Source organism: Gasterosteus aculeatus, chromosome 17 (genome assembly GCF_964276395.1).
Source record: "Gasterosteus aculeatus chromosome 17, fGasAcu3.hap1.1, whole genome shotgun sequence".
Classification (NCBI taxonomy): domain Eukaryota; kingdom Metazoa; phylum Chordata; class Actinopteri; order Perciformes; family Gasterosteidae; genus Gasterosteus; species Gasterosteus aculeatus.
Genome location: NC_135705.1, coordinates 19,619,798 through 19,645,796, shown reverse-complemented (window position 1 = coordinate 19,645,796; position 25,999 = coordinate 19,619,798). Strand labels below are relative to the sequence as shown.

At 44.0% G+C, this 25,999-nt stretch overlaps 1 protein-coding gene and 1 long non-coding RNA gene across 4 annotated transcripts; both read right to left on the bottom strand.

The window, feature by feature from the left end:
• Nucleotides 1-590: 590 nt before the first annotated feature.
• LOC120834647 (3'-5' exoribonuclease HELZ2) lies at nt 591-18,712 on the bottom strand. Of its 3 annotated transcripts, none has more exons than XM_040202739.2 (21): nt 18,516-18,705; nt 17,958-18,254; nt 12,731-14,278; nt 12,133-12,316; nt 11,634-11,741; nt 10,908-11,422; nt 10,178-10,813; nt 9,054-9,855; nt 8,881-8,956; nt 5,367-8,709; nt 5,174-5,259; nt 4,918-5,043; nt 4,683-4,838; nt 4,454-4,598; nt 4,237-4,365; nt 3,598-3,790; nt 2,760-2,906; nt 2,394-2,603; nt 1,523-1,679; nt 1,174-1,341; nt 591-1,095 (listed from the first exon to the last, which is right to left on the bottom strand). In XM_040202739.2, exons 3-21 carry the CDS (start codon nt 14,089-14,091, stop codon nt 986-988), a joined length of 8,652 nt encoding a protein of 2,883 aa, XP_040058673.2. In that variant the 5' UTR covers nt 14,092-14,278; nt 17,958-18,254; nt 18,516-18,705; the 3' UTR covers nt 591-985. The 3 variants fall into 3 exon arrangements, with proteins under 3 accessions (XP_040058673.2, XP_077948434.1, XP_040058674.2); XM_078092308.1 differs by having other exon boundaries at nt 17,958-18,276; nt 18,516-18,654; XM_040202740.2 differs by lacking the exon at nt 17,958-18,254 and having other exon boundaries at nt 18,516-18,712.
• Nucleotides 18,713-19,273: 561 nt separating this feature from the next.
• Nucleotides 19,274-20,275, bottom strand: LOC144388956 (uncharacterized). The gene is made up of 2 exons (XR_013453226.1): nt 19,956-20,275; nt 19,274-19,719 (listed from the first exon to the last, which is right to left on the bottom strand). It is a non-coding gene; the product is annotated as an uncharacterized LOC144388956 (long non-coding RNA).
• Between the last annotated feature and the right edge of the window lie 5,724 nt (nt 20,276-25,999).

The following is a 25,999-nucleotide window of genomic DNA, read 5'->3' as shown; positions in this document are numbered from 1 at the left end:
TCACCAGTGTAATTAAGGCTCCACCTACGAGAACTTCACCAGTGTAATTAAGGCTCCACCTACGAGAACTTCACCAGTATAATTAAGGCTCCACCTATGAGAACTTCACCTGTGTAATTAAGGCTCCACCTATGAGAACTTCACCTGTGTAATTAAGGCTCCACCTACGAGAACTTCACCTGTATAATTAAGGCTCCACCTATGAGAACTTCACCTGTGTAATTAAGGCTCCACCTACGAGAACTTCACCAGTGTAATTAAGGCTCCACCTATGAGAACTTCACCAGTGTAATTAAGGCTCCACCTACAAGAACTTCACCAGTGTAATTAAGGCTCCACCTATGAGAACTTCACCTGTGTAATTAAGGCTCCACCTACGAGAACTTCACCTGTGTAATTAAGGCTCCACCTATCAGAACTTCACCTGTGTAATTAAGGCTCCACCTACGAGAACTTCACCTGTGTAATTAAGGCTCCACCTACGAGAACTTCACCTGTATAATTAAGGCTCCACCCATCCTCATTGCCAGCACACACCAACGTTCTGACCAAAAAACAGCGATCATCCAGTCAATCAAACATTATACATGTTAGGTTCAATGGCGATATTTTATTAAGATTTCTGTAGCAGAAGTGAATCCCTGAACATACAAGAGAATGTATCACAATAGGTAAAATGTTTCTTAAACACAACCAATAAAACCCAGAATATGCAGTCTTTAAACCCGGGGATATACAATTTAAATGAGCACATCTAACAATGCAATTCTAGATACAGTTGATCTAGGAGCTTTAAAATTTCCTATTCATATCAAATAGCAAGGAAAATCAGAGCACTTCAATGACAATATCAAAAACATCAAATACATTTAAAACTGTAAAAAGGGCACATGAAAAGTGATACAGATGTTTCGTCTTGCTGTTCTTTTCCTCTGGTCTGCTACTTTTATAAATCATGTGTCTTATAAAGGATGGATGAAGTCACCTATTTGTACAACACTGAAATGTCTTGTGCATCTGTCACTGCATTTTGGCCCCTGTAATGACTAATGAGCTTCTTCCAAGTCCTATTCTTGCTCAGCACCAGCTGGTTCCCTTTGAGAGGACAGAAACATTTGAGTTATGAAGCTACATAGGAGCTAGGAGCTGTGAGCGTAGCAATGGGGATCTTACCGATGATGCACAGTCCCTCCTTGGCCCTGGTGATGCCCACGTTGATCTGGTTGGGATCGCCCACGAAGCCCAGATGTCTGGAGAACCAAGCTCCGTCTGGCTCTTCCTCAATTTCTTTTTCCGGCAGAGAGCACACCGTGGATAAGATGACGTAACGCCATTCGCTTCCTAGAAGACAGAATGTTGCGTGTCACACAATGAGCCGCTGTTAAACGATGACACATCGGGGCAGGAAGTGGTGGTTCCACGCGGGAACGAGCTCAAACATACTGGATTTCTTCGGGACGAGCAGTTTCACTCTGTTTTCATTATAGCGTGACGACTTTACTCTCAGTAAAGGATCTGTTACCTTGGCTTTTGGTGATTGTGGTAACAAGAACTTGATCCATTTTCTTTTCCTTCAGCCCATCTTTGATTTCAGACACTTGGGCATTATAGGGAGTCAGAATCACAATGTCTTGCTGTTTGATTTTAGCATTCTCCACCAGCTTCGTAGCAATTTCAATCTGCAAAAGAACCAAAGCAAATTACCTTGATTAAAAGCATAAATCCATGACGTCACCACCTGGGTTTGCATTAGACTGTCAGGTAAAGTGTGTGTTTTGAAATGTTGGAAAAAAGTCATGCGAATTGGCAACATTTCCATCAACTAGTTTCAATCCAATGGACTTGCGTTGAGCATAGTTTGGGCGGAGGTTAGCGCTCTAGGCTTCACATTGCTGTAATCTACCAGTAGTGTAGAAGAGGAAAACAAAGAGCCTTGTCCATCAAACCATAATTACCCTTTATTATTTAGCAAAGACCCTTTTTTCAATTTGGTGCATGAATTTTGAAGACAAAAAACGTCTCAAGAGAACATACTGTTCACTCAGGTATTGTTTCCATAGAGCTTTGACCAATGCAAGGCTTGAAAATGTGCATTAATATACTTAAATGGAAACACGGCATGATAAAAGGGTGAACAGGTCAACGATAGGATGGATAATCTTCATTTTTGTTATGTTTGTTGAAACTTCCTTGACGTCCCCACAGCAATCAGTAAATCAAATACTCTGTATAAATAAAAGTAATCAGAGTATCTTTGGTTGCTGACGATCCGACCAGCGAACGTACGGTCAGAGTTTGAGACCCCTGCTTTAATAACTATGGTTGCTTGTCCACTTACACTTGATTGTCACTGTTTAAAATCAACGAGTAAACCAGGGAGCCTGATATCGTACCGCTTTGTCTCTCTCTTCCATGTTGGCTTTAGAGTTCTCGTTGCCCTTTGCTGTGTTGACGACCAGACTGATGGTCTTTCCGATGATGTGCCCAAAAACGATCGGCGTCGTCTTTTTTTGAACACGCAGGACGCTGCTCGGCTGCTCCACCCCAGTTTTTAGTCTTCCCTCATAAAATTCTTGTGATGGGAACTCACATATTTCCTCATGCTAGAAAGGAAAATAATTGGTTGTTATTATTAACAATTTTGAATATTTATCCTAGACATATAGTAGTAGAATATTTCTGCAGTCATGTATGCAATGTGCTCTTATGATGCACACTGTATACTGTGTGCATATATGGAGTCTGTTTAATGTGCTCACCATTCTGTACTGGGTGTCCAGCATCACCGCCCGGCTCTTGTGCATCATATAGTAGCGCTCAAACAGAGATTTGGTCATCCCAAGCTTCCTCACACCCTCGTGCTTCACAATGGGTCGTAACTGTTTGTGGTCACCAATCAAAACAATCTGAAAGGGATATTTAAAAAACATTCAAATCAATAACTAGTGTGATGATTCAACGAGAGCCCGCCCCTCCCTTCTAAGTCAAAGACAGTCCCATGTAAAAATAGCCTAGACACAGACATTATTATAAGAATAAATTACATCGAAAGTTATTCAAGTAGCATCATTTCAATGACTAGTTATGTTTGAATATCACGCCACATTGTCAGTTAGACACATACGTGTTATGCTTCTGTTAGCTGGCTTGGATGTGGTCAAATATGACCCTGAATACATTCAATTCAGATCCATGATGGAATTCATGGTGATCGTTAGAGTGAAGAGAATATTACACCCGGACAACTTGAGTCTGCAACCTAATTTAGTAATAGTTAGCAAGCTGAAAGGTTTTCTGACAGAGTGTTTTTAAAAATAAGAGGTATGCCTTAGGTTACATATAGTTGAAAACCCCTATTTTGCTCAGCATCAGTTGGTGAACGGGATAAATCTTCCATTTTAACTATTCTTATGCTTGTTTGACATGGATCAGAATAATACTGAAAAAAAGGTATTTTTACATTAAAACTTGTTCTTTAAAAATGTTGTTTCCATGTAGTATTTCATACATTGATGCACAAAGAAAGCAACATTCGTTGTTAGCGCACAGATGCATACAGTGGATACTAGGATACTAGTTATGAGATGGAAAGCTCACCTTTTCCGGTTGGTTGCAGACTAAGGGAATCAGGGCCTGGGGTTCTGTCGCCATTGCACATTCATCAATGATTATTTGGCGTGCAGCGAGCGTGGAAGTCAATATCTGGTTGGAAGACTGTGTACATGTACACAGTATGATGTCATGCTGTTGGAGCTCAGAAATTCGAGCTTTTTTGAGAAGACTTTTGTATCTATGGAAAAGAGATATCCATGGTTAGTTTTATAATTGCTTGCACAATTGTCTTTGTGCAAGTGGTGCAGATCTGTTGTTTTTTGCACATATGAGAAGCAGATGGAATCTGATCTTCTCCTTTCAGATTTTGGCCACTACCATATGTGGTTGTGTGTTGTATAATGCAACCTCCAATTGAACAGTTCACTTAGTGAATACAGAAAATGGCCCAAAAAGTAACAGTCATAAAATAATGTTTGATCTGGTTACCCGACGTTTAACTGCCAAACCAACTAGTTAGTAGTTATCTTTGAAGTCGTTTGTTAGAGTGAAACCTGAAAATGTGTTATTCAATGCTCAAAAAAGACAAAGTGGAGATTTACTAAAAAATAGTCAAAGAGAGTGTTTAGCAATCCCCCAATTAACTGAATAATATGTGACATTAAATGCAGCATCTGAACTCACGTGTCCACTTCTTCATCCGTGAGCTGAATGTTATTCGACAGGGCATCTCGAATGCGTTCATCAAATTCTTTTATTTGACGCGAAAAAGGGTTTTTGTCCTGTCTCATGCGGTGATGCAGTGTGATTCCCCTAAAACCACGTCGAGTTATCAAGTGTTGGTTAACAATCCAAGCCGTTATTAAAAAATAAAAAATCCTAACTGTTGTGATCATAATACCTGAGCTCCTTTTTGCTCTTTTCTTGGCGGTGTGGCCTCTGAGAAAACCGAAGAGCGCTGTCTGGAAAAGGGTAATCCAGCATCTCCACTTGTTCACCGTAGACCCTGAGGGGCCGTAGTCGGTCCCCAAACTTCAACAAATTCTCTGTGATATAACAGCAAATCCTTGGTTGTAGCAACAGAGAGAAATAATGCTAAAAATGTCAGCAGAGAAAAGAAAGCAACCTGCCTGCAACGACATCAACGGACTTGTTGGACGGGCCGCAGTAAAGAATGACTTGCTTCTTGCCCTCATCCTTTGGGTCAATTAATTTTCTCGGGTGCAGAGAATTCAGCTCAACGAAACAGGAGACTATGTAAGCGCCCACCACGGTCTTTCCAGTTCCTAAGAGACAAATGGGAAAAATGGCATTAGCCTTCAGCAGAAAGGAAACAAAAGGATGAATATACGTCCCTGCTCTCACCAGGTGGTCCCTGAATGAGCGTGAAGGTGTGATTGAGAGCTTTCTCCACAGCAAGACGCTGACTGACGTTAAAGTGTGGGATCCCAGGTGGTAAGTCTCTGCCTGCTCTGTGCCAACTTGGTTCCACTGAAAAGACAAAATGACTACTTTCAACGGGTCGTTTTGTTGCTCACAAAATAAAATCATTTTAGTCAAACTCAAAACCTGTTAAACAGTAAGAATATACAATGCAATCATTGCGGACTAATGGACATACCCTCTCTTGGAATTTGTTTTCCGAGTGCTATAGTCCTGACCAGATCACATGCAGATGGAATGTTCAGCACAGCTTCTTCCTTCCGGCTACAAAAATGAAAGAAGTTTGAACAACGTCTAACTTCAATGTCAATCCAAGAAAAATTGAAAAGTCCAATGTAGCAATGTTACAAGTGAACTCCACGTATACTTACACGTCAGGAATGAGCTTTGGGATTATTTCCACTGTGAAACGAGTGTTTTTCCTGTAGACACAATCAGGAATGGTCTCCATTGCCAGATGATTGACGGAGAAGTCGACCGTACTTCCTTCATTTGGAGGCTTCTTCTGTTTTGCTACTTTTCTTATGAGGCAGTGGGCCACCCATGTATACGGTCGGCTTTCCACCGGTGCAGAATCCAGGGTCAAACCTCTTTTCCGTATACACAGTAAGCACTTCCATAGGTTGCATTCAATGGCCCAATTCTTGATCCATGTCACCGGTAAGAAGAAGCTTCCTGCTAGTGTGCCTTCCTGCGCTTTAGTGAAGTTTACCACCAAGTTCTCAATGGTTATGCTGTAATTTTCCTCCACTGCATTGAAAACGGATTCCATGTCACACATCGGTTTCCAGATACGGACGTACTCTTCAGGGTCGTGATAGAAAATCCTCGATGGCCTGTCTGCAAATCTGGAGAAGCATGGGACGCAGCTGCGGACATGGTGCACACAAATCTCAAACTGTGGTTTAACGCACACCAACTGAACAGCAGGCATGTGATAGCCTCTCCTTATCTCTGTGTTCATTTGGACCTTCAGCGTGGCACCTCTCTGCAGCTGAAGCTCGATGGCGACCTCATGCTCCTGTTCGCCTTGCTTGTCGTTGCAACTTGACTTAGACTGAAGCACAACAGCTGCTTGTGGCAAAATCCTAGCCTCTATTGTGAGAGACTTTGCGTGATCCCAGTTTCTTGTGTCAACGGCTTCAATAATGTCTTTCCATACTGCCAGTGGAAGCTCAACGCAGGGATCACAGCCTGGCATTTGCAGCTCCTGGTGGATTTGGGTGTTGCCAACTGCGTAAATCCGCCTGTTCCATTTGAGAGTGACACAGTTGTTTGCTTCATCAAAAACTGGTTGGTCGCACAATTGTAAATCTCTGTATGCAATTGATACTCTCTCCGAAAGAGCATTCTTGTTAAAAGGAAATGCCACTGCTAAGTGGTCCTTGTTGGGACTAACAACAAAGGCTAGATTTGGGGCACTTTGGTGTCTCGTGGTAACTGCATAACGGATCTGATCAGCCTTTTGTTCATACGCTTTTGCATCCTTGCAACTGTCCTCAAATTGACTACACAAAGTCTTGATCTCTGACGTGTTGTATTGGACCCTGCGGTTGCATATGATGGAGTGCAAAAGTCTCTGCGAGATTAAGTCAATGTACCGCCGTATTGGCGAGGATGCATTGGTGTAGGATGGTAGTTTCAGAGAATAATGCCCTTGCTGTGCTTTGTCTGAGGACATAGAACATAGGACTTCAGCTTTACGCTGACACCTTCTGAACTGATCAATGACTGGCTGGAGCAGAGGGTGGATGTCGTCTGCAGCGATCAGGTCCACCATGCTGTCTACATCATCTGATCCGGCAGCTGCCTGGATTTCTTCCCACACTTCTGTGAGTATGCGGAAGTTCTCACAGTTCGGGGCTTGGTTGTCGTGGTCAACTCTATCCTTTACATGAAAAGACAGGGATATTAATTCTCCACATTTCTTCTTGAATTCTTCAATTTTTTGGGGAGCTGGTTCCGCTTGGCAGCGAAGGGGTGTGCAGTACATGGTTTCCTCTGAACCCATCAAACACTTTGATGCGTGTGTGTTGAATAACACACTCAGCTCTTCAATCATCAGATTGGCTTTGCGCTTTCCGGGCCATCTGCCTTCCTCAGGTTGAGAGTAAACCCAATCGACAGGCCTCAACATCCTTTGGGCCTTTGCGAAACAATAAGCCACCGTCACGCAGTCTTCTATGGAGTCAAATCGAGGGATGTCTCTATATCTTTCGGTGATCATGTCTCCTGCCTCCTTATAAGACAACTTCCGATTTGACTTGATGGATGACAGCTGGAATTTGGGCTCTCCAATGATCTCATTTGTTTGTTTTTTTACTTTGAACATCAATGAAACCACCCGTTTATCTTTTCCAGGCAGAAGACTGAAGTGTTCAGTGGCGTCTTCGGGGAACATATGTCGAGGTTGCTTATCCCCGTAATACGTTACTCCACGTTGTTTTGAATCGCAATCTAATTCACAATCTTTACTCACATAGCTCGCCACATCTGCAATATGGACTCCCAACTCATACTCATGGTCTCCAATTTCCATGACACTGATGGCGTCATCCAAGTCTCTTGCATTTTCTGGATCAACAGTGAACGTAAACTTTGTATTTACGTCCTTTCTGTGTGTCCTGTCTTCATCTTCGGAGGTGAGTACACCGTGCGATTCATTCATACATGTATTGGGTGCAACTTTGAATTCTTCATTCAGGATCTGTAGTGCAGCAGGAAAAGAACCTCCGATTGGAAGAATTTTTATGACCTTCCCCAATGGAACACGGCAATGTTCCTTCCATCCAATCACTTGCACCACAAATACTGAATTTTGTTTGAGGTTTCCATCAAGAAATGTATATGACATGGGGATCCACACTCCATCTATCTGCTCCCATATTGGAAGGAAGTTACATTTTTCCTTGAGGAGCAGTATGCAGATTTTGGGTGCGGATCTTGTGATGGGAATCATGGTCCTTCTCACAAATCTTTGGTAAGAATTCTGTCTGGATTTGCTGTGATCCTCGTCCTCAAGGATGCACACCAGTTCACGGGCTGATTTGGCTTCCTTGGTGATGCCGATCACTTCTGCTTTGTCTACGACCACTTCGTCCCCACTGAAGACTTCCATCAGGTTTTTCCATCCCTCAATGATGATATGTTCGCCGGGGTTACGAAAAGGTACCACATAACCTCTTCTTGCTGTCTCCCTGACCAATTTTCCTTGCCGGTAAACCCCTGGGTATTTTTCACACAACGCCAAAAGCTCACTGACATCGTGTGATGATTTTGACTGATGGTTGTCAAAGGCTTTCAAATTCGATCTGCATTTTTCAACTTCATCTTCTTCTCTCAGCTGTTTGTATTCATCTGTCAACTCTTGAAGAATTGCATCATTGATAGTGTTGCTCTCATGCACTTGCTCAGACTTTTGAAACCTGGCCGTTTCCATGACGTCTTTTTCAAAGAAACCTTGAGCGTAATGCCGGGGTGAAACACTATTGTTGCTGATGCAGTGATCTATGTAGCTCTTCCAGACCGCTGAGCATTTCCCAAAGCAACAAAGCGCAGCGGCGTCGCCCACCACAACCACGAGGGACTGGGCCCTGGTCATGGCGGTGTTTAACACACGGGCGTCATTGAACAGCTCCAGACCGGGCAGGTGAGATGTTTTCAGGCTGTCGCGTGTTTGCACCGGCGACAGTATGACCACCCTAAACTGTTTGCCTGCCAACACATGAAGACAATTCCCATTAGGTCATTTAATCAGGTAAAATGTTGTACAGTTATTTTAAAAAGGATCCGTTCATTTTTATTTTACCAATATCTAACCAGGCATTGAAATACAACGAAGCCTCTTGAACTAGTCAGACAGGTGTGTATGTACATTAAAACTACCTTGCACATTTGCAAGATTCTCGACGTGGACTCCAGAAAGGTTTCTTCTTGAAAGGGATGTCCTGATTTGCCGTACCTAACAATTGCAACACACATCATTATAACTGTGACAATATGCAGCGTAACGTAATATTAATATACATTCATGCATAAATCTTCACGGTCTGATTTACCTGATTCCCCTCTGACAGGATGCAGATGGAGCTAAGGTTCTTTGTCCCCCAGCTCATTGGCCAGTCTTTCAGAACCTCCTTCACTTCTTCAACCACTTTTACAACCTCTTCTTGGTTATACCAAGACAAGGACACAGAGTCCAGGAGACACTCTCCCCGGACGTGGTGAAACTTTAGTGCATGGCCATTTTCAGGAGCCGGAACATCTCCAACGGCTTTGATAACATCTTGCTGACCAACGTAGAAATGGGTAGACACAAACTCCACTATTTCTTTGCTTGAGCGGTAGTTTTCATTGAAGATTATCCTGCTGTTCTGGGCCGCGTCACACTTTTGACCTTGATAGTAATGGAACAGGCGGGTGAGGAGCGTGTGATTTGAACGGTGATGATCATCAACTGAGAAAAGCTTGGGTCCCATTTGCATGTGATCTCCAGCCAAAGCAACCCTGGTGTTTGGCCCAGCGAGGCCAAGGGCCATCAAGGCCTCGCATTCCAGCATCTGAGAGGCTTCATCAATTAGTATGTGGGTGAAATATCCCTCTGGGAGCTTTAGGTCGTGAAAGCGCCTCGCCATTGTTGTCGTGGTTATGACTAGTTTGTGGCCGTCCAGGGCAGCTTTTGTAGGTGGCAAGAAAAACTGTCCATCTCGTGAAAGCAAACAGTATTTTTGAGTGACGTCATCGGTGGCAGCGTAAGCCTTTTTACTGTTTGCTTTTATTCGAATTGGCCGCATCTCGTTATTTCGATTTTTCTGGTCAATGAATGGGTGAAAGTGATCTCTGACGTACAGATCTGCAGAGCTGAAAGGAAACATTGAACCTTTGTCATCACAGCGGTTTGTTGGTGGTTCACACAGGTGGTTCAGAGTAGTTCTGCTGCTGCTGCTCAATTTAATTCAAATAACATCAATACTTTAATACTATAGTACAGTGCATGGCCTAGCTGCCCACTTGTTGTTTGGTACGTGTGAATCCGTCAATAAGTCGACGTGCAGCGAACATTAACAAACATAATGAGCATCTAGTTTGGAGCACGGCAGCGTGGCTGGGTCACGTCAACGTTAAGACATTAAAAAATACTTCTCCAGTTACAAACACTGCTATTTTGAACGACATACATTACCTGTTGGTGTGGGTGCAAATGAGCACTTTTTTGTGAGGCTGCTTACAAAGTTCTCGGGCCGCCGTGGCGAGCGTGAACGTCTTCCCAGTTCCAAACGGGCCGTAGACGAGGAGAGGCGCCACACAACCCCGGCCGTTGGAAACGCCCGTGATGAAGTTAATCGCCGACAGCTGCTTTGCATTCAGCTTCGCACAGGAGACGTTGTTCACGGGAGCGATGCAGTCGTGAAGGTCCGGAAGCACTCTTTTAGTGTCGGGAAGGAGGTCTACGGCCTTGTGCATGGTGCAGAAGCCGAGGCGGTCGAGCTGAAACTGCACCTCCATCGGATACGAGTCATCGCTTCGGAGCGCCAGATCGGAGCAACATTTCTTAGACAGCTGCAAATGCATTTTGTTTTCGCTTGTTTTGTCGGGCAGAATGATGGCTTCGTAGACCTTGGGGTTTGGAAAGCTTGACGATAAGGGGGCAATCAGGGCAGACTGGATGCTGCGTTTTAGTGCCAGGCCCTCGGGTGTGTCTGGCGTGAGATTGAAAGGAATTGAGACCGCACAGAACAGTTCTCCCGGATGCGCCTGCAGGGGAAACTTTGTGCCGCTCAGACGGTCACACGTTGTCATTTGTCCACAAACATTTAGTCTGAAGCAGAAAGAGAAGAGAAAGCCTTAGACGTTTGATATATGTGCAACTTCTAAACATCATCAAAGAAAGACGCCAAAGACAAGCATCCTACCTTGAGACAATCTGGTCCTCGGCCCGCTCCTCGTTGTAGAGGAAGTCGTGCATTCTTTCTTTGTAGTTCTCGGGATTCAGAGGTGTTTGGCTGTTGTTGGAGGACTTGTCCTGGAAGCTAATCTGTGGCGCCTTGTACTCCTTTAACAGCTCCTCCTGTTCTTCTGTCCTGGACGTACACGGGATGATCACCCGGTTCCCTCGATGCCAACGCTCGGCGCTCTGAAAGGTGGCTCCGCCGCCCGAAGTCGGCTGCTCAACGTCGTCCAGGGACGGCTGGCCTACTCTGACCCTGAGTTTCTTCAGCAGCACTGGCCTCGCGTTGAAGTCCAACACCAGCCACTGGTCATAGAGGCCAGGATTGCTAGCTGTGAAGGACACGGTGATGTCATAGGTCATGTCTTCCCTGAGAAAGGGTTCACCTGAGGAGTGGATGCAGGGCGCAGGACCCAGGTCCCTGAGGGTGAATGACGCTCCCGGTTCCTGCTTGAGCAGCGCCACGTGCACAAGTTGTCTCTGTGCACACAGAAGATGGAAAATGAGCGTACGAAAAGGGTTTTTTGAAGATGTGTTTGAATGATCATAGATCTATTTATACGATGGAATACTATCTAAGAGGTTTGGGTCATTTTTGTTCTTGCACGTATATATTATCATATGTCTTCTTTTATGAATTCTGGCGCTTCTCACACAAAATCTAACCAGGCCTTGTGGTAAAAAATCTTACCTCTGTTTCAACTTTGAAGTCCCACTGAAATGTTGCATTGATCTGTTCCCACTGCACACTTAATTCTTTATCACAAGAGATGCTGACATCGTCCACCTCTTCGGATACCTGTTGAAAGAGTGAATTTAATAGCTGTGATTCACTGAGGAGTGAGCTGTCAGTTAGTAATGCGAACACGAATTATGTCAACTAACCAACTTTGTTAGAAGTCACAATGTTGTATAATCATGTGTTACGTCTGGATTGTATTTAGCTTTAATATCTTTGGGTCTGGAACAATTTGGGCTTGAAGTGTGATGGATGGAGATTTAAAAGGAGACTTGTACATTTCTATCTTTATACATCGACCATCTAAACAGAATTGCATCGCTATCGTCATTTACCCACAATGCATTAGGTTCTAATTCAGTCAGGCATCGCTACCGTAGTTTATGAGTCGGTGAGTTCACTCGGTGGGTGTGATGCCTGCGACCTTGGGGTGAGTCGTGTATGTACTCACGATGTATGCTTCGTTGCTGGTGTTTTTGTATTCCTCCAGGAGGCTCTCGTTGTAGGACATGAGGCCCTGGGCGCCGATGTTGTGTCGGATCTCTTTCTCCTCCTCAGCACGCATCAGCCACTCCTGCAGCTCTTCCACGGAATGAGCTTTTGGACACTTGCTGCCGTATTCGCACGTTTGTGGTCTAGGATGAAAGCGCGCAATTACAACACAGCGACACGATGAGGGTCCGTCAATCAAACTACCCCTCTGGAAGTAAAAGTGAAAAAACTCAGATGTTTACAATGACAGTTCTTGGCCAAGTGCTTTTGATCATGCCATAAATGTAACAGTCCACGACGAAACAAATGATCAAACACAGTAGACAGTAGATCATCATCCGTTCCACGTGTGTTGCATTTAATTATGTCCGATACGTATTATTTATATTACACATGTTTTTGTGAATGTAACCAAACCAGGGTTATGCGTGTACCATAACCCGATACATCTTCTACCATGTTTACTGACATTTCTGCATTACCTGTTATTATATATACACACACACACACACACAGAATGGACATGTGATGTCAAACATGTGATGCGAGGTGTCTACCTCTCGCAGAGCCAAAGCTCAGACCGGTGGTTGTGTGGGGGCGGCCGTCCTCTCCACCTGGTGGTGGTGTCCTCGGCGAGTAACTGAGAGTGCTCCAAAGAGCTGCAGTGCTTGTAGAAGCTCTCCGGAGAGGAAAGGACCAGGAGGCACACTTTGCAGTACATGGTGACCTTCTTCCTGTGCTCCGTCTGCTCGCCCTGGCTCACCTGGAGGAGGAGCGGTCGCACAGAGAGCCCGCCTCGCTCCGCTTCCCACACGGCCATCTCCACCTCGCTCTGCGCCGAGCCGCAGTGGCCCGGCTGGTGCCAGCACGGCTTGCCCTGCCTGACGTGGCTGCAGTAGGTGAACTGGCAGTTCGGGCGGAGAGGGCGCACCTGGCTGTAGACGTGCTTCCTGCTGTTCTCGGACAGGTGATGAACTAAGACGGGGTCCCAGGTGTGCGCCGAATCTGCCGAGCAAGTGGAATTCCACTTTTTAAGTGTCAGCTTTTGCGGGCAGTCGTTGAAGCATTCCCTGCAGAGCTCTATGAATTCGCCGGAAAACCGCCGGCGGATGCTTTCGGCCGCACTTTCTGGTGTCGACCGCGTGCGCTCAGACTCAACGACCTGTCGGATTAACTGGCCTTTATCGATACGATGGTCTTTCAGGTGGTTCCACACCACGGCCTCTTCGGAACTCCTGGCAAAAGTGCATGCGGCTCCGTGATATGTGCATTCAGAGCCCGAGCCCTCGACGTGGAATCTGCACACTTGGTAAAAAACATTCGGCCCGATACGAACACCCACAGGCCGGTCCGCGACAGGCTTCCACTGATGACAGGCCTTGTCTTTGGCCAACAGCAGATCTCTTCTGCAATTGTGGCTGATCAGCTGAACTGTGCGTGTTATTTTCTTCTCCTTCATAAAACACTGATCACACGCAGCCTTCAACTCCAGAATCGGCAAGAGGTCACCCAGTGGTTCGGCGTTACCGGGCGGATCCACTCCCGTCTCGGACTGAGCTACAAGCTTACAGAGGAGCATGTGGTCCAGACCGCGGCGCTTTTCAAACGTCCAAACGGTGGCCTCCTCGACACTTCTCGCAAAGGTGCAGCGGTTCTTGTGGGACGTACAACCATGGCCTTCCACGTAGAAGAGGCACATCTGGTACTGATTCGGATTTGGAAACATGGGCCGCTTGGAGACCGGCCTCCATTTGCTGCCCCCTTTGGCTCTGCAGAGCAGGAGGGTGCGGGCACACTGGTGGAGGACCGGCTTCAACGTGTACGTGACTTCTTTTTCCTTGACAGAGCACTGAGTGCATGCAAGTTTGAGTTCATGCGTCGATGACAGAGGAACCAGTTTGGATTCACTAGCTGCCATTGTGATACTTTCATAATGCTGAGGTCAGCACAGAGGATTCACAAGTGCAGATTGTAGTATTTTGGTTGCAGATTCAGTTACAAGTCTGATTAACGGAGGCACCAAGTCAGGAGCCTCTAACAGAATGAAGCTGCATCAACTGGTCTGTGACGTATCTGCAGAGATGTCCGACTTTCCTTCCATGAGTCTGAAGAAAACAAACGAGAAGGACAGCATGATGAAAAAGGCAGGCTGACGATGCAGGCTAGGCTGCTAGTTTGTAGTGTTAGCACGTTAGCTTGTAGAGGACAGCATTGGCCAACAATACATTACATTTGTCCTTTAGCTGACGCTTTTATCCAAAGCGACTTACAATGAGTGCATTCAACCATAGGGTACAAACTTAGAACAAGAAACAAAGTGCAATTTCCTCAAGTAAGCCAATTTATAATTTGCTATAGACGAGTGGTGTTATAAGTACAATTTAAGTGCTATAATTTGTTAGTCTTTCAGTCGAGTCTGAAGAGGTGTGTCTTTAGTTTGCGGCGGAAGATTTGAAGCCTCTCTGCGGTAACAACAATAAACCTTAACCTGTGTGTAATTTAATGTCTATATGACGCCTTGAACCGAGGCTATAAAATTGAGCTTTTGGCCATTTCACTCCTTAAATATACAAGTGCACAAACAGGAAGCGTCAACACATTGTTGTCTGGCATACAGCAACATGCAAACAGTGCACAGTATCATTGTGTGTAATGTCCCAGTGGGGATTCTTTAATTGAGAAGATGTTTAAAAAGTGGATATTTCTTTTTAATACTTGTTTTGTTTACATTTACATATTTACACATCCACAATAGATACGGAGGAGCATTTTTGTCTTTAAATGACATTTAAAGAAAGAAAGGGAGATCGTGCTATCATTTATTTTCTATTCCAGTGCTCCTCACAAAGTCAGAGTGTAGGACATTAAATTTCGACAAAAAATAAATAATAATACTGCCCGGCCGTTTGCGCGTTATTGTAAAATGTAATTTTTTCAAGTAAAGTTGACTTTACTAATCCAACTATTCACTTTACTAAGAAATAATCAGGAAACCGATTGCCTTAAAACTTTCAAGTAAGCTGAACTAGAAACTGTAAGCTTCGGACACAAAGACAGAACAGTTATAATGGAAGACAAAGTTTATTTCTAAGGAAGTTCCTCACACATTTTGTTAATCTAAAACATGATTAAAAAATGTAAAATTACATGTGTTGAAATGTGGACATTTTGCTCAAACTTTTAAAACATCTTGACATTGCAACGAAATAAACTGATTGCCTCTCCTTTTAGTGCTCCTAATGGCATTTGAAAAAAAAACAAGGAAAAAAGTCTGTCCTATCCAATTTAACTGTAAGACTATAGGCAATTAATCAAATACGAATCAATGTTCTGTTACTTGTTTGTTGGTTTCAAATATTAGAATGAACTAAACTTTTTTAAAAAACATGCAATTACCCACAATATGAACAAAACATGCCTTGCATCATGAAAAAGTAAGACTGTGGTTTGTAACAAACGGATAAACAAATGCAATAGTTGTAGATATTCCTGAAGTTGCTGGCCAACACTTCCATTTACATGTGTTCTTCAAAGCTGCAAAAGAAACAAGAAAAGCATCAGTCAAACTGTAAACAACCCATGCAGATGCATGTTAACGGCTAACTAACCTTCAGTTTAATGGAAGATTTTAACATTTCACTCATTTTATCTGCCGCCTCACAAATTGTCTGGAGGAAGATGGAGAGCTTAAAGGTTCCTTCTTGCATTTGGTTAAATGTTGTCATTTCCAGTAAGTATTAAAATAGAATTTTTATAACGTTACATTAGTCTTTACGCAATGACTACCGTGACTCCCGCAATGCGGTGCGATAATTAATAACCGTGCACGCGCGTTAGGCGGCCACGTTGTTTAACGGTCATCACTTATAACCGCACATTAAAAAAGTTAATACAGGTTTCGGTTAGCTTTCAAAATCTAAGAGATAAAGTTAACCCCCAAGAACTAACGTTAGCTAACGGGTGAACAATATGGCAAATGGACGAGTAAGTTTGCCAGGTGGAACGGTGCCAGTAAACGGTAGCATTTTATCATGTAACGTTAGCTGAGACTTACCTTCTGCACCGAGCGGCGCTTTCTTCCCGCTTCCAGCAGCCGCCTCAAAGGGAAGCGCGTCTTCAAGTGCGCATGCGCGTTAGAGCCGAGTGCAGCCGAGTGCTACCGAGTGCAGCCGAGTGTCTCCGGGTTTTGGGGAAAGTTCTTCGACACTCATTCTTTTAAGTAAACGTTACTTGGAATCACAAGTTTCATAAGAAAGTGTACTTTTCTACGTTTCCTTCAGTATGGTCACCAAATTAAGCAGAAATGAGTTAAGGGCACTAATTTTTTTAAGTAAGGTCAACAATTAGGTTTTACAGTGTGAGACGGACACCCCGTTGGGTGCCGGCCGGCTCGCCGTTTTTATTTAAAAAATAAAAACTATGACTAAATCCATTCTAACTTTTGTTAACGAGACGAGACGAAAATGTTGGTGGTTGACGAAGTCACGATACTTTTCCCCCCTAAATTCGCACGCAGCCGACAGACAACAGACCGGCAAAGTACGGCGGTTATTAACGCGTCATGGTGACGTCATCCACGAACCCAGAACGCGCGCTCGAATATGTGCAGCGGTGGTTTCTTGTGCACCGACTGCGGACCGCGACGACTGTTTTACGCTTCGGCGAGTTTGAACGTGGCTTCGTTAGTTAGGCTCCGCTGTCTCGGGTTAGCTGACTGTTAGCGGGCTGAAGCCGCGCTGCTTCACAGAAACACGAAGAGCCGTTTAACAGCTCGGGGCTGTTAATGCGTCTAACGTAATAAAGTCATTGCAGGTTCTGAAGCCTCACGCGTTTCAACTGTAGTTCACGCGCCACATCGTGAGAAGACTGTTAAACCGTCTCGGCCACCGTACGCTCGTTACTAAGCAACAGAGGCGCGCACACACGTGACAGGTGGATCCTTTTGATAGAAGTGCGCAGTGCAGGTGGAGGAAAACCCGCAGGACACAAGAGAGAAGAACTGGTCATGAAATAAACAAAGAGACAAAGAGAAAGAAAAGACTGTTGAATGAAAAGTGAGGGTCCAGTTTAGAATGGCTGCTTTATGATGCAGCCAAGAAAATAATGTATTGCACCGATTGTAGGACGTTAAGGTCTCTTTTGTTGGGACAGTGGAAACAATAAATGAGCATGAAGTTTCAAAAGCACTGCAAGTAAACAGACAAAGACAACAAAGTGTTGCGTTTAGGTCCCTGGTCCTCATGAACTTGTTACACCTTTGCCAATTTGTTAAATTGCCTTGCAAATAAATGCTTTGCTATTTGTTAAAATCCAAATCCTTTCATGTAATGATGTTTCACATGTTATTTATATTCGCTCACACAAACGCACCATTTGTTCTCCTCCGTCAAATTTTACAACCCATTGTGGCCCGCGAGTCAAAAAGTTTGCCGACCCTCCTATAGACCTGTCCTAGGAGGGACATCTGATGGACAACCAAGTACTGCAAACTAGACTATTATGCAGTTGTAGACACAACACAGGGGGACCCTGGGCCTGAGAAGGGAAGAAACGGAGTTTAATATGGCTATTAAATGGGACTAAAACTAGACTAAAACTAATTACATTTTAGTCTAGTTTTAGTCAGATTTAATAAGCCATATTAAACTCCGTCGACGAAAACTAGACTAAAACTAAGAAGGATTAAAATGACTAAATGTGACTAAAACTAATGCATTTTTCGTCTAAAGACTAAGACTAAATCAAAAATAGCTTCCAAAATCAACACTGATACGCTGAACTTACTCAGGTGATGGAAGCAGCCGTTAGTTGCGCTGCATTAACCGGCTCGCTGCTCTCCGGTCGGTCGTCTCTTCCCCGTTGTAATACCTGCTTAAACACGAGTGTCTTCCTCCCGTGTTTAACTGGCGCGACGTCACCAACGTCTCATAAACAATGCGCGCTTCAACCGTCTCCATGGCAATTACGCGCGCCACGCAACGCGCATCGCGTGTCCACCGGGTGGCGCGGCAGCACCGGCTCACGGAACGAAGCCAGGCCCTGGCTTTCGGCCAGAGAGCGTCTTTAAAAGTCGGGTTCCAACTGCAAACAATTGTTTTTTTTTCTAAAATACGATTCAAAACATCATGAAGGAATTACACATTTAAAAAAAAAAAAAAAGCTAAACTGTCTAGTCAAGTGTACTACTTTGATAATACTGCTGCTGTCATCCATACTACTTTTACTACTAACGTTACTACCACCAGTACTACCAATAAGGAGACGAACAACAAAAAGGAAAATACTATTGTGATGAAAATTACAACAACAGAAAAACAATAACAGTCGTGTGCGCGTAGTTACCGTGTATTGGGCTGCTCCTGGTGCAGACGGTCGGGTTAGTCCTCCGTGTCACAAGTCAAATTGTGAGATTAGTGCGGGTTCGCTGTCATATGATTGAGTTCAGTCGGCCCCTCCCTGGTCCTTCGCTGTCTATCGCAATAACTCAGCTTAAGTTTCGTTTTCAACGCACTGTGTCAGTGTGACGTCACATCTGTTACGCGTGCGCGCTCCGTTCACCGTCGCTTCCTTATTTTGTCGACAAGCTGCCTGCGGTTTGTTTTCTGTACATGAGTCATCAATCTGGATATTGAATCGAGTGCCGCTCCACACCTCATCCACACAAATGTTCAGCTGTGCCCTTCACCGCTTCCCCATCACCACTAGTGTCCATCAGGCAATGTTTCTTCACCGTTCATGGCATCGCCACCTCTTTAAAATAAGGACTTTTTCTTTTTCAAACGTTCCTATTGTACACTGATGACCCTTTGAGTCTTTGTTTAATTCAGTCTTTTTTGTGCTTTTAAGTCAAAATGTCCGCTGTGAAAATAAATACTTCTTATTTCAGTAACTTCTTTTATTTGGATTGTGTAGCTTTTAGTTGCTTTTTCTGTAAAACAGTCCCTTCACCGTTCTGTCATATTATTTAGACTTTAGGTTGTTACTGAGAATGCTACGGGCAACATGGCCCCTTTGACACCAATGTATATTTCCTTTTAAAATAAATATAATTTTAATATCACTATAATGTGTACAAAAAAAGTAAACACGTCAGTAAGAAGCACTTATGATATTGATTTAATTGTATTTACTATGGGCCTAAAATCAATGGCTGCTAAAAAAGACAGGAAAAAACAATTTAGACACTTAGTTTCAAGAGTCTTCAAGGACACAGTAAAATCAAATGAATAAATAATAAATTACTGTGTACAGTGAAGCCCTTTGAGGGAAATTTGTCATTTCTGATTTTGGGCTGAATTGAATTGCATTCAGTAAATTAATCCTAACATTGGGTTCAGACAATTTTTGTCAGTTGAGTTTTAAGGACCAATAATCCCACATTTTAATGCTGTGTGGTCATGATATGCTCACGGTAAATTAATCAAAAGTCAGACTTTGACACACAGAAGAGAAGAGAACTTCCACTGGCAGTGTGGACAGAACGTCGTCAGGCAGAGAGGTTCTCATGGAGCTCCTCCTCCCTGCGCACGTCAGCAGCGTGGACTTCCTGCAAAATAAAGTTAGCAACAGTCACATTCATGTGATTCAAAATGAAACCTAAGAACAGAGATGTGGAAAATGAAAGTTAAACCAGTCAGAAAAGTGGAAACACTGCAGATATGTTGAAATCTCCCAGAAATGCAATCATTGCAATAAACAAAGCAGAACAACCCGAAATTAAGAGATGTGTTTTTTGTCACAGCCCGAGCAGGAGCGCTGCAAAAAGACATGTAGGTGTCCTACTTCTGGATCCTTCTGGAGCCGTCTCCCATTCGTCAACCTCTTGCATCCGGACCAGGTGACGGGGGTTACGCAGGTCCAGCTTGGTGAATATGGTTGCCTCACAAATTTGGGGACAAGTGAACAGAGTTTAGACTGATGAGTAAAGTGAGGGGGTGCGGAGCTGAACTGGGCTCATTAAGCAGACCAGTTATTCCAGATAGCTCTGTGTTTGCCTGTTCAAATGTCAATGTGTGTGTGGGCTTTTGTTTGCGGATTTTCAAAATATGTTCTTTAGAACACCATCCCCAGCTGGGACCAGCTCCTCTAAGCCCTTCTGGTTCATCGTGCTGAACAGGTTTGCTGAATGTGTCAGGGAGTGCGTGGGAAGGCAGGACTCAAATGCAGAGTTTTAAAACAAAGAGACTTTAATAGTCAAAAGGACAAAGAAAAGAAAAGCAAAGGCCAACGGGCACAAACACAAACACACACAGGAACTGGGTGCAAAGAGGCAGGCTGGACGATTGACAATGACGCGACAAGTGACAGGAGACACACACACCGCTTAAATACACTGGGGAGGTGCAGGTGATTGGACACAGGTGGAAACAATCAGACAATCACAGGGGGTGACAGGACAAGGCAGGAAGTGAAGTTACCCAGGGAGACAAGAGGCAGAAAACTACAAAATAAGACAGGAAATAAAACCACACCGTGACAGAATGTACAGTTGTTGGCATGGTTACTGTGCAATAAAGTAGTTCCACATGCTGTAAATACGTTTATGGGGGTTAGCTTGGCCGCCACCAAAACAGATATGGGACCCTATGGAATATATCTAAGGAATATTTTAGATATACATAAATATATACATATATTTTATACATACATATATAAGTGTGTTGGTTGTGCCCTTCCCCTGTCAGGCAGGCTTCAAACCCTTTGCATTGTTTCCTTTATGTGTACCTGCTGCTAAACCGGTTTTATGTTCCTCAAAAATCAGTCGGAGGGGATGTTGCATTAGAAAGACGGCACTTCCTAGAAAGATAAGCTGGATAGAACCCTCTCCTCTACAGTGGTGTCATGAACACACATTGTGGTTGAACTTTGCTGTGAGGTGAAGAGGGTGACGGCCAAGCTAAGTCTCATAAAAGTTTATTGTACAGCCACCATGCCAACAACTGTACATTGAGGAAACCTGTTCAGCACGATGAACCAGAACCGTTGTTCTGGCTGCAGCGAGTGACTCACAAATTGAGACAGACTGACTGAAGATCTCGACACTATTTGGGAGGACCCAACATTCCTCTATAATTTGTATGTCCAGTCAGGTTTACAACCCAGAAAAATGCATTGTTATGGAAAAAGACTGTACCAGCAGCACCTCCTCACGTGGTGCATGTGAACATGTGACAACGTAGATACGTGCCAATGTGTGATCGTGCACGATTGTGTACGGTTACAATCAAATATACATCTCATGTTGTTGTATTTTTGTCCTTCACTGCACTTTGCAGGTGCAGGCTACAACAGGTCTTCTTTCTACTTCCACAAGCTCTGCAGAAGGCCGTCCTCGTTGACAGCGACCTTGGCAGAGACCTTTTTGTGGGGGAGGCTTATCTGCTGTTGCCATGGAATCGACCCGGCCATCTCAGCCGAACTTAAGAATGAAGACTAAACTAATGCTAAACCGAGCAGATGCAGACTACATAGTGAATCACACATTACTTTATCTATTCTCAATGTTTTTGAGCGTCTTGATTTACTGACTTCATTTATGCCGGCAGCTCCTTTAATCCAAACGTTATACAGAATTACAAACACCGAAAACGTCACATCAGAGTTGTTGATTCAGGATCATCTACGTTTGAGCTTGCCACCTCTTGGCAGGCTGCAAATGATTGGGTCAAAGGTCAGAGGCAGTGACAACACCACTGTGAGAAAAAGCATCATAGAGGATTATAGAGGAAACAGCCAATGAATGAGAAACAAAAAAGACTTTTGAAAAAATAAATGACCAAAGAAATTGAATCCACTCCTTCCAAGAATTTGGACTCATTTATATATTCATTATATTTTGGGGATTTCACACAGGCCGCTGCTCCGCGCCAAGAGTTTTGTTCATAAATGAAGCCGAGCAGAAGTTCTCCATAAGCTAATCGCGTTGTTGGTGCCAATAGATAAAAAAGTGAAGCCAAACACGAGTTCAGCACCTGAATCGTCACATATACGCTTAGTCGACAGAGATACAGTAGATGTTCAGTGACCCGTCTTGTGCTCCACTCAAAGTGGGAAGTTATACCGGTGCTAACCGGTTTATTATACGTCTGACGTCATCCCGATAGCTGCAACTTTCCACTGCCGTTTGAGGCCAGTCGTAAGGTAACAGGAGCCAACAGCACAACGGAAACATGAGCTCTGATGTCTGAGGCTTTTTATTGCGAGAAGTTGTTATTTTTAGCAAGATTATGAATTATTAACAGTTACGTGAAAATCCATTTCTATATCCTGAACCAAGAAAATTTTTGTTTTTTTCCAAGTCACTGAGCAGCGGGACCCAATATCGGATCATTATTGAGTGAACTGGTTCAAAATTCTAGACTCAGTCAGCTGACGCTGTACGATGTTAAGCAGTCTCAGTGTCTAGCCCTGCAGCGAAGCATCAGCTATTTAAAAGTAAAACAGAATCAACTAGTTTCACAGCTGTGGCTACTACATTCCTTTATATTGAGATCATCACAAGCAACCGTCATAATCAGGGCCCGACCCAACCGGTTCCCTAACTGCCAAAAAGGAAGAAAGGCATCCGAAGGTTTCCGCATGGAGCCCCAACCATCACAGTGGGATTGGCAGCGTATTTTAGAAGAAGGGTCCGTCTTTGAACGTCAACTGACCAGTGACTAAGCCCCGCCCCCGGCTGCTGCTCCATCCACCTGTCACACCTGCATGGAGCCCACGCTGTCACGAACTGCCACCACTGACAAAGTATGCATTGTAGAAAGGCAAAAGCTATTTAGGATCCCACAGAAGTATCGACGTCTTGCATCTGAATATCAACTGGTTAAAATGAATGAAGCTTCGGATCACAGAATAAAAGTGAAGCACCGAAACGCGTGTTTTTAAAATAAAGTCTCTTTCCGACCTCTCTTGGTGCCTCGTGTCACTGTTACACAGCACTCCAAACCCGCTAAACCAGCCTGAACATGGAGAACATCTAAAATAGTTGATGAAAGTCAGTGGACGCTTACCTGAGCTGCCTTGCTGTGATTGGCCAGTGTTCGTCCGAGGGGCGGGACATGGTTACGGGTTGACTGTGCGGCAGGAGAAGGCCGGACCCCCTCACAGGGCAGATTAGTTTTTAATATGACGTGGTGATGTGGTAGAGGGTTCAGCAGAGAATCTGCAGAGGCCTCGCTAAAGAAGCTAACTGACAGCAGATAAAATGAACAGGTCAAAATATCAATAAAACTCACAAAGCAAAAATGGTTATTATTATAACAATATTGCCAGATTTGCCACACACACACTTGAGTAATCACGGCGTCGTATTTAAAGTCGGATTCGTTTCAGCGATGGAATGTGACAATCTGTTGGTTGTGTCTAACCCCGAGCGGACAAACCAAACAGTGGCTCGCCGCTGAAGGCCGCCGCGTCCCTCCAAACCTGCTTATTACACAGAATGGGTTTACGGTTTCATCCGCTCCCTGTTTGATCAGCGTTTGACTCTTGCCTCGGTTTGCCTTGCTCAGTCGGGCCTCGCTGTGGAGCTTCCTTTGGTTTAATTGTCTGATAATGCTCTTTGTAAGCTCTGTGTTACGCATCTGCACCCGGCAGGCTCAAGTTACCGCAGCCGGGCAACCAAAGCCACCACATACCGTCGTCAGCCATGAAAAGGAAATTAAATACATTTGTTATGTTACTAACATCACAGTACGGTCATATATTTGTTTAAAGCAGTAAAGCGTCAATTTTGAAATTAAATCTTTATTCATTCATTCTAATATTATCTGTTTTTTTACAGATGTAGGTCCTCATGTGACCCAGCAGGAGATTTGCCTGGTCGCTCTTTGCACCTGCAAAGCAACACCCACATGACTTTGTCTTCCTGTGTGTCTCTGTGTCGGTCTGCGGGTGTGTGGTTAAGATGCAGCATGTTTTGGAACTGTGAGCTGATAAACCTTAGATAAAAGCCACTAACAAGCCCAGTTGGTGTCACCAGGGTCACGTAAACGCAGAGCAAAGTCACTGTCATCCTGCAGGCCGAGCAGACTCCAGAGGGTTCCTGTTAAATAAATCATTTCACTGCATTTAAATTGAATGAGGCTCCATAACAACTTGTTTCTGCCTCTTCACCAAAATAAATGAGGTGACGCTAATTAACGCAAACACCTCGCAGTAGACTCACATTGCACACGTGAACATTGATTCAGCATCTACTCGTGCAACATTTAATGTTGAAACCTGAGCGCTCAGCAGTCAGCGGGGACGGTTCATTTCGCTACACGTGTTTGTAAGATAGAAGCATCCGCCGTGTCCAAAGTGCTGAGTAACTCTCACATGCTCAATCTAGTCCTGCACGCAGCGGATCTGTTTGTTTAGGGAACCTTGACCTGTCCGCTTGCAGGCCACGTTCAGAGAGCCTTCAACTAAAGAGGTGAGTCAAGATGTAACGTGTGACATCGGCCATGAGTTCGATGCCTTTATTCATCTGCCTCTCACTCTAATTCTGCTAATGGTGTGTGTGTGTGTGTGTGTGTGTGTGTGTGTGTGTGTGCATCAGAGAGGCTTTCCAGGTGCACACACAAAAGGAGACATCTGTGAGACAAGGAGCAGGGCGTTGACGGGCCAGCGAGCCAGAGAGCACCCAGTGCTTCATTCATTATTCATGGGTTTGGGGCAAAGGGGGCATCTGTCAGACGGCCGTGGCTCATTCAGGGCAAAGGAAAAAAGACCAAAGTGTCTGGTTCTGTGCGGAGATGCTTCCTCGGATGTACGGAAGCGTGTGGAGCCAAATAATCACTGTTATGACACCAGGCAGAAGCACCGATAACCTCGCCGTGTCAAAGTAAGTCATAAGGCTGACGGTGGTGATACGTCTCAGCTACATGCGGACCTGTTAGATCAGATGGAGAAGAAGTCCAGCAATCCTAAGCGTCTTGTAATACACTCACCTGGCAAAAAGAAGTTTAAAAATAAGAAGAATAAAAACCCTCCGTTCAGAACTATTCAACTATTCAAATCAATGTCGCAGTTTACTGTTGCCGTGGCGATGTGGTCCGACTTCTCTGTGTCACTGAGGTGAGCTTCATCCACACAATCTCATCACAATGTATGGAAGCCATCACCAAATAAGTGACTGTTTGACATTTTCTGTAACCAGTGGAACATCGGAGCAAGGTGGAGTTGCCCTCTTCCCCTGATCCTAACCCACAGGAAACAGTTGAATTTATTTTTATTTATTTTTTCAAACATGTATAAAAGGGAAAAAAAATGTTACTACTTGTACACACAAAGAAAATACAAATTATTAAAAAAAAAATAGAACAACAAAGAGCTAAGACACAACAGAAAAAAGAAAACTGTTCGAAAAAAAAGGAGTGGGAAGAAGCATGACACTTATTTGATGTCCCGCCCCTTTTCAACTGCTCGTCAGCCTGTACCCACCCAGAATACTACATAATACACCTACATACCACGCATACACTTCACAAATATCCAATGACAAAAACAAACATAGACCACATGCATATCCCTGCAAACATACCTATAACATGTATACATATATATATTTATATACATATACATACTTACTCTAAGAATAACATTTATTTAATAATAATGATATACCATATACATTATATATGTTCAACATCTGCTCTATTTTTAATTGACAGAGTACATTTAGATATGGATACAAGGATGAATGCTGACCCGCTCCTTTAGTCTAGACTGAAATATGAAAAATGTTATACATTAAAATCAATCCAGCAGATAACTCCAATTTGTTGGTAAATGGTAGTTGAGTGGTGTGTGTGAAACGCATGTTTGTTTAACTTTACAGGGACCAT